Genomic DNA, 6868 nt, shown 5'->3' on the forward strand with positions numbered 1-6868 from the left:
ATTAACCTCCATATGTTAACATTTATCGAGTAAATATCACTATATCATTGCTCCACTTCAAACATGAGATGACAAAATATTCTGAGGAGCTTTAAAGTTTTATTTTTGCAACATTTAAACAGAGATGTGCAATTCTTTTGAGTGGATTTTCTTCTATAATCTTTCACTTCCTCAGCAGTTGACTGGCAGCTGTGTTCTTTGCATGATTCTATTTTTAATTGATCAGTTAATTCGAATCCCTGTTGTGAAACTGATCCACGGGTAATACCGGGAGACCCGAGTGTAGATGCCATACTTTCCATCCTTGGCACATTCCTCGCCCCAGCTGACGATACCTGTCAGGAACCAAGTGCCTTTGAAATTGGTGGCATGGGGGCCCCCGCTGTCCCCCTGGCACGAATCCTTCTCTTTATTGCTGTAGCCAGCGCAGAACATGTAGCGCGTGATGTGGTCCCGGCTGCTCTGTTTACACAGGGTTCGTTCCACATAGGGCACCTCCAGCTTCTGAAGCTTGGTGGCCTCGATACCCAGGAACTTCTGTCGCCCCCAGCCGCTCACCAGGGAGCCGGCGGACTCCCGCAGTATGGTCTCTGTAAAGTCTTTCTGGCCCAGGCAGATCGGACGCCGCCGGTTGGACAGTTCCACGGGACTGGTGAGCTTCAGCAGTGCAATATCATGGTTGTATGGTGACTTCTTCTGATTATACATTGGGTGCAAATGCTGCTCTGCCACCGTATGGTCTTTCTCTGAGCCCTCGTGCTTTTCCACATCATGTTCACCTACAAGCAGAGATTCATATATTTACTGCATCAGTCGACGTATGGGACGTATAAAACAAAAGACAATGAAGCTGTTTAACTATCTAAAACTACTTTGTAACTTTAAACCATGACAAATACATCACAAACGACATTCAAACCATTGTCAAAAGTGCTGATTAAGCAATGATTCAGACTATCAGCTCCACATGATAGTCTGTGCTCCGGTCACGCAGGACGTACTGAACAAATCGTTTTAATGAACTGATTCTAATGATTCACTAGTTTGTGTGTGTCGCAGTGCTGTGATGACTCCGCCCATGTGATGAGGTAACTACATTGTAATGGAAAACCAACCGACCATGTGGTGGAAAAGCGTCAATAGATGGCACATAAATGGGCATAGACTTACAGGTCTACTTGAACAAATAATACATTAAAAAGCCACCAGGGGGCGACTTCACTGGTTTCTAAAGTAGTGTGTTAGGGGAACTACCAATCAATAGTCTCCAATATTTAGATTTGGGATAGCGGAAACAATTTTAAACATTTTACCAAATCATACTTGTTGGGGACCTTTTCGCAGTCTGTACTATTTATATGTTTATATTTCATTTAAGCAAAACAGCTCGTTTGACATATCAGTTCAAATCCAATTAGCTGTTGTTTTTTTCTTAACTTGTGTTTTATTACCATGCAATAGTGGCAAACAGAACCACTGCTCTGAATAAATCTATTAATTTTGCTCAGCTTTTTACTGCTTGCTTGTCTTGTTTAATGCCTTTAGGGATGCTGACTCCAGAATAAAACAGTCCCTGCTGGCAACCGCATTACCACAGGATGATAGAAAGCTTTGATAACAGCAGAGTCCATCCTCGGCCACCTCATGCATGTGCAACTTGCTTCTTTTGTATCTATGGCCTTTGAGAGGACAGAACTATTGTATCTTAGAAGCAATAGTTGTTCAATTTCAGACAACCTGTGATTAAGACCGGTTTTAGGTTGTGAACTTCTCGATAATATCATTTGTTTTACCTACCCACTCTGACGAAGAAACCTCGGACAGGAACTTCGCCCAGCACCAGGCAGTGAGCAGCTGTGATGACCCACGACTCCGTGAGCAGAGATCCTCCACAGAAGGACTGTGCTCTCCCAAGAGTAGGGGACTGAGACATCAGGGCCACCTGTAAACACACACACACACACACACACATAAATCCACATATGCTTGCGCTCTCTCAGCTTTCTGAAGCAAATATTGTGCACTACCTGCCACGGTATCTCTCCAGGAATGGCCTCATCGCCTCCTACGATCCTCTGGTCAGTGTTTTCCTCTGCTGTGATGGGGGGAATAGTCGGGAAGAAGGCCCAGGAATTAAAATCAGTCTTTCCGTTCCACTCACTGCTGTTCACGGGGTCGTCGGCCGGATTTAAAGAGGAGCTCAAGGACGACTGAAACGAGCGAATGTCTATTGCTGAGGCCGCGGGGACGTCCGTCAAATCAGAGTCATTCACAGCAAAGTCATAATCATACAACTGTGTGATGTTGTCGTCGTAGAAGACGTCGTGCAGAGTGTCGCTGACGTTGGTGCCGACGTTGGCTCTTGTCTGGTTTGATGTTCGCGGAGTCAACAGGGACCTGGCGGTGGATTCGGATTTGGACAAGATCACCTTACCACAGCTGAATGTCTCTGTGCAGAACAGTACAGTACAGAACAAAGTTTTCAAAGTTTGTTTTTCAGACATAACATGATGATAAAATGATGAAAAATACCATGTTTCCCTTGAAAAACAAAGATATTTTGATCTTCAGGGACAGCCTGGTTAAATGTTAAATAAAAATCACAACTCGGAGACCTACAGTGCTGTGTGAGGATATCACATCCTTATTTTTACACTAAAGGCTGATTTATTACAGTCTTGTGTTTTTTTTCCCACTCACTTTAATCTGTAAACCTTCAATCAAAATGTAATGTTTGACCTCTTGCCAGGTATCGCTATGAAGCCTGTAGATCACAAGCGGACAAATTTATGTCGATATAAAGAAAAGGAATGGGCTTTGGCTCAGCGTTTGATGTATTTAGGCTGGTATTTATGTATCTAACCAGGCTCGTTGCAGGGTCTGCAAATCAAGAAACCGTCTGAGAGGGGGATCCAGAGAACAGCTGATTAACATAATATACAGCAGAACCCATTTCAATTTGGTTTGCTCGGCTATGTGCAGGAGACTACATCAGCAACATTGGGAAGAAACTTACTTAGTGTAACCGCACTAGTTTCTTTGATGTAGTTGTAGCTGAGCAAATATTAAACGGTATTTTATTGATCGTTCCCAAGACTTGAAATACACACAACACAGTTAAAATGCATAGCTTTTAAATGTAAACAAAGGTCTGTTCGATTCAAACCATTGTCAGACGAGTCCACATCTTATCAGCTCCACATGACTATGCTTCTTAGTATAGCAGTGTTTAGGTCTTGTGTTGCCTGGCAACATTCCTGCGCTGCACACAGGAAGTGATCATGTTTTCTGTCAAGACAGACAATAGCAAAATCGTGCCGGTAAAGTGAGGCACGTGCAAAGAGATTGGATTGTGACTGAAAACAGAAATAAACACACAGAAAAAAATTGGACGGACTGTGTGTACACACAAACGTCTGATAGTATTGCTTGACGCGCCATACAAATAATGTCACATTGCCTGTATCATGTTAAAGATCTGGTTTGTTACCAGGCTCTCTGTGCGTGAGGAGGTTTATGACTCCAGGGTTTTCATTTACCGTCGTCTTACACGCAGGTTCCAGCATGTAAACATTTTACGGTGTGATTTGCTTTAGGCACTGTGTTTATGTGTTCATTCTGCAGCTCCTGTTTAGTATGCAAGACATGTTTTGAAATCCCCCTATAGATATGCAAAATAATGAGAATCTGTGATGGAAATAATAAAACCTCCACAGTAGGACATGGTGCCACATGGCGTGCGAGGTGAATCATGAGTTTTATTTGACCTGTTGGTACACAGCTCCTTTTGTCTGGGCCCAGTTTGTACCCGGCTGCACACTGGCACACAGGCAGCTCCTCTCGCATCACGCAGAAATGGGAGCAGCCGCCGTTGTTGACCAAACACTGCTTGGTCACCTCTGGAAACAGGCAGGAAAACAGAATTTTCATGATTTTTTTCTTTTTGTAGTGTTTGTAATCTTTTTGTAAAGCACTCTGGGTGTTTAAAGGTTTACACAAATAAACATGGACTGATTGATTTATCTTTGTAAAAATAGGAGCCAGGTCCATGAAGAACCAAGAAAAACATACATTACGTAACAATAATTAAAAATAATAATAACAGGGCTGACAAATGTTTCAGATGTTTTACTTAATCTCGATTAATCACATGTTTAAAATTCTATTATTTCACAAATCAAAACAGAATAACCACTAGGGGGAAACACTCCTGAACAGATTATGGTCTGCTAATTTCAGCTCTTTTTCAATAATAGATGATAAAGTCCAGCACATTTGAGTGGACTGGACACCAGTATGATTATCAGCTGGTTTGGTCCAATAAGAGCTTGTTGCAATTTCGGGTCAAGGCACCAGACAACCTGCAAATCCCAAGGCTTGATTTGCAACCAAAAGTCATAATAATGGTAAAAATAAATATTGTATACATGCAAATATGCTTAGTGGAGCTTTTCCCAGTTTGTAACACTCACCAATCTCACAGTTCTTGCCACCAAAGTTGGGTTTGCACCAGCAAACATAAGAACCAACTCCATCTTCACACACACCTCCATTCTGACAGGGGGGGGGCTTACACTGATCACCATCTACACACACACACACACACACACACAGAGTGGTGATTGCATGCTCTGATATCCATGAGAACGTTGTCATTCACTTGACTTACCAACGTAACCAGCCCAGAATTCCATCTAAATAAAAACACACACGTCAATGACTGACTAAAGAAGGAAGGGGGAATGGTTTATTTGTGCGTCTGTGCGACTTACCGTCTTCTCATCGTTCTCAAACACCTCCCTGGCCTCCTCCATTGTGCAAACTTCCTCTTTACACTCCCGCTCCAGATTGTCCTTGTGCAATTCTTCAAGATGGCCACTGTTGTACCTGCGCTGGCGCAGCAGCACCGCGTGCGCGGCCTGCTGACTCACAAACACAGCTCCTGTGGACGTCAAAGAGGAAATAAGAGGAAGTAAACTACAGCATTGTTCTCTTACAGTCTAAAGTTAAAATCTCTTGGATAAAGTCTTTTACACAAGACGAAAAGAAAAGCTTAAAAATGTTTAAAAGGTGACATTAAAACTACAGTTAAATGCGTCTCGTCCATGTCTCTCTTCCCTCCTCTGACAGAGACATATTTTTGGACGTAACGAGCATGTGGACAGAACTGGTCGGGCTAATTTTCTATGAATATGTAGATTTGTTTTCACACTTTTAAAAAGGTCATCACAATGAGTTGTCGCCCATATTCAATTCAGACGTATTGCACAGCAGAGGCAATTGCAGTCGGACAGTTGCAGCACATGTTTTAGTGCTGCGTCCGGGCTCAGAGTACAGGCCTGATCGTCAACACTCCGACCGTCTGCATCTTCCAGTATTACGTCCATCACTGACCTCGGCCTGCCTCCTAAATCCACAGCTGCTCTCCTGCTGTTTACCTGCGTTGGCCTCTGTGACTTCAGCTGCCAGTCCACACACCTTCAGCAGCAAACCAGTAAAGACGACCAGTAAACAAACGCCAGCCATCTTGTCTCTATCGGTCGCTCGCCTGCTCCTGACGGTCGATCGGAGCCCAGCGATGGAAGAACTGATCCACCGCTCCAAAGTACAACAACTCACTGTTTGCTCAGCTGAGAGGACACAGGGCATGTGCACCTGCGTTTATGTGCATGTATTTGCTATGTGGGTGAGAGTAAGGATGGAATCAAAAAAAGAAAAGTAGTAAATGTGAGGTCACGTCAGATTGAAATTGAGCAATAGCAAATATTGACAGGTGATGAGACACAGAAACAGTTCTGGAAATCGTGTGTGTGTGTGTGTGTGTGTGTACACGTTTCTGTCGTTATCTTAGAGGACGGAAAAAGTCAAACTGGGACAAAAGCTGTGCACAAAGCTGATTTTGAGGTTATGGAGGTGTTCAGAGATTGAATGTCAGTCCCCGTGTGAACCTTTTCTGGCATATACACTGACTTTGTCAGGACCAGTAGTCAAAAACCTGGTCCTGATGAGGTAAAGCCTCATTTCTGAGGCACTGGTTATAGGTTTTGGGATAAGATTTGAATGGTGGTTAGGTTAAGGGCGGGTGGTTAGACATTAACTGGTTCTAGTTAGGGTCAGGGGCAAGGAAATGCATTATGACAGAGTGTCCTCACTGAGAATACTGTTCGAGAATATGTGTGTGTGTCTGAAAGAGCCAATTGGACGAGAGTCATAGCAAAAACATTTGTAATAGCTGGTAATGCTGACTCACAACACATTCTCTCTCTCTCTCTCTCTCACAAACACACAACAACCTTATCCTAACACTAAAACCAAATTTTAACCCAGTAACCAGCCTGTATTGACTTTCTAGCCTGCCTCATTAGGACCAGGTTTGGGTCCCCATGAGGATTACCGGTGCTGGCAAGGGCAGTGTTGATGCCAGATAAGATTCTAAAGAGGTAATAAATACCCACACCCACACCGTTCTATATCTGCGAGTACTAACATTCACTTCATTCAGCACATTCTCCTCTTAAACCCAACGATATCATGTAGCCCGACTTCATCGAAGGCTGACTCTGACCTTGAGCTAACAGACAGACGATGGTGAGATTATTCCTCCACCGACAAACAAACATTAGCAGCAGTACAACACTTATATTCTCAGTGTTATTGCGTGAGAATGAATCGTGTCACTTTGCAAACTGCTACATACAGCAGTTACATACATGAAGAAAGATATTCCCTTTTCCCCAACTCCCAAGGACACAAAAACATAGCATAGCATATCTGCTGGCAGTCTGGACGAGAGTGGAAGTCTACCGCAACTCATCAGTTGATCGTGCAGTTTAAACAGCGCAGTAAAAACCCAAACTCTGAGCTCAGT

At 43.4% G+C, this 6868-nt stretch overlaps 1 protein-coding gene across 1 annotated transcript; it reads right to left on the reverse strand.

Moving 5' to 3' along the window:
* Positions 1–79: 79 nt before the first annotated feature.
* On the reverse strand, positions 80–5767 carry f9b (coagulation factor IXb). The gene is made up of 8 exons (XM_058626619.1): positions 5439–5767; positions 4773–4942; positions 4670–4694; positions 4473–4586; positions 3768–3899; positions 2028–2449; positions 1798–1942; positions 80–779 (listed from the first exon to the last, which is right to left on the reverse strand). Exons 1-8 carry the CDS (start codon positions 5647–5649, stop codon positions 223–225), a joined length of 1776 nt encoding a protein of 591 aa, XP_058482602.1. The 5' UTR covers positions 5650–5767; the 3' UTR covers positions 80–222.
* Positions 5768–6868: the final 1101 nt, after the last annotated feature.

This window comes from Solea solea, chromosome 4 (assembly GCF_958295425.1).
Source record: "Solea solea chromosome 4, fSolSol10.1, whole genome shotgun sequence".
NCBI classification, from domain to species: domain Eukaryota; kingdom Metazoa; phylum Chordata; class Actinopteri; order Pleuronectiformes; family Soleidae; genus Solea; species Solea solea.

What these genes read in the sequence shown, in the direction of transcription:
- f9b (XM_058626619.1), bottom strand. Translation starts at nt 5,649, where the DNA reads ATGCCCTGTGTCCTCTCAGCTGAGCAAACAGTGAGTTGTTGTACTTTG. An exon ending in TGGCAAGAACTGTGAGATTG is followed by an intron (nt 3,900 to 4,472) that starts GTGAGTGTTACA and finishes GCCTGTTTCCAG; the next exon opens with AGGTGACCAAGCAGTGTTTG. An exon ending in AGGTTTCTTCGTCAGAGTGG is followed by an intron (nt 780 to 1,797) that starts GTAGGTAAAACA and finishes CTCTGCTTGTAG; the next exon opens with GTGAACATGATGTGGAAAAG.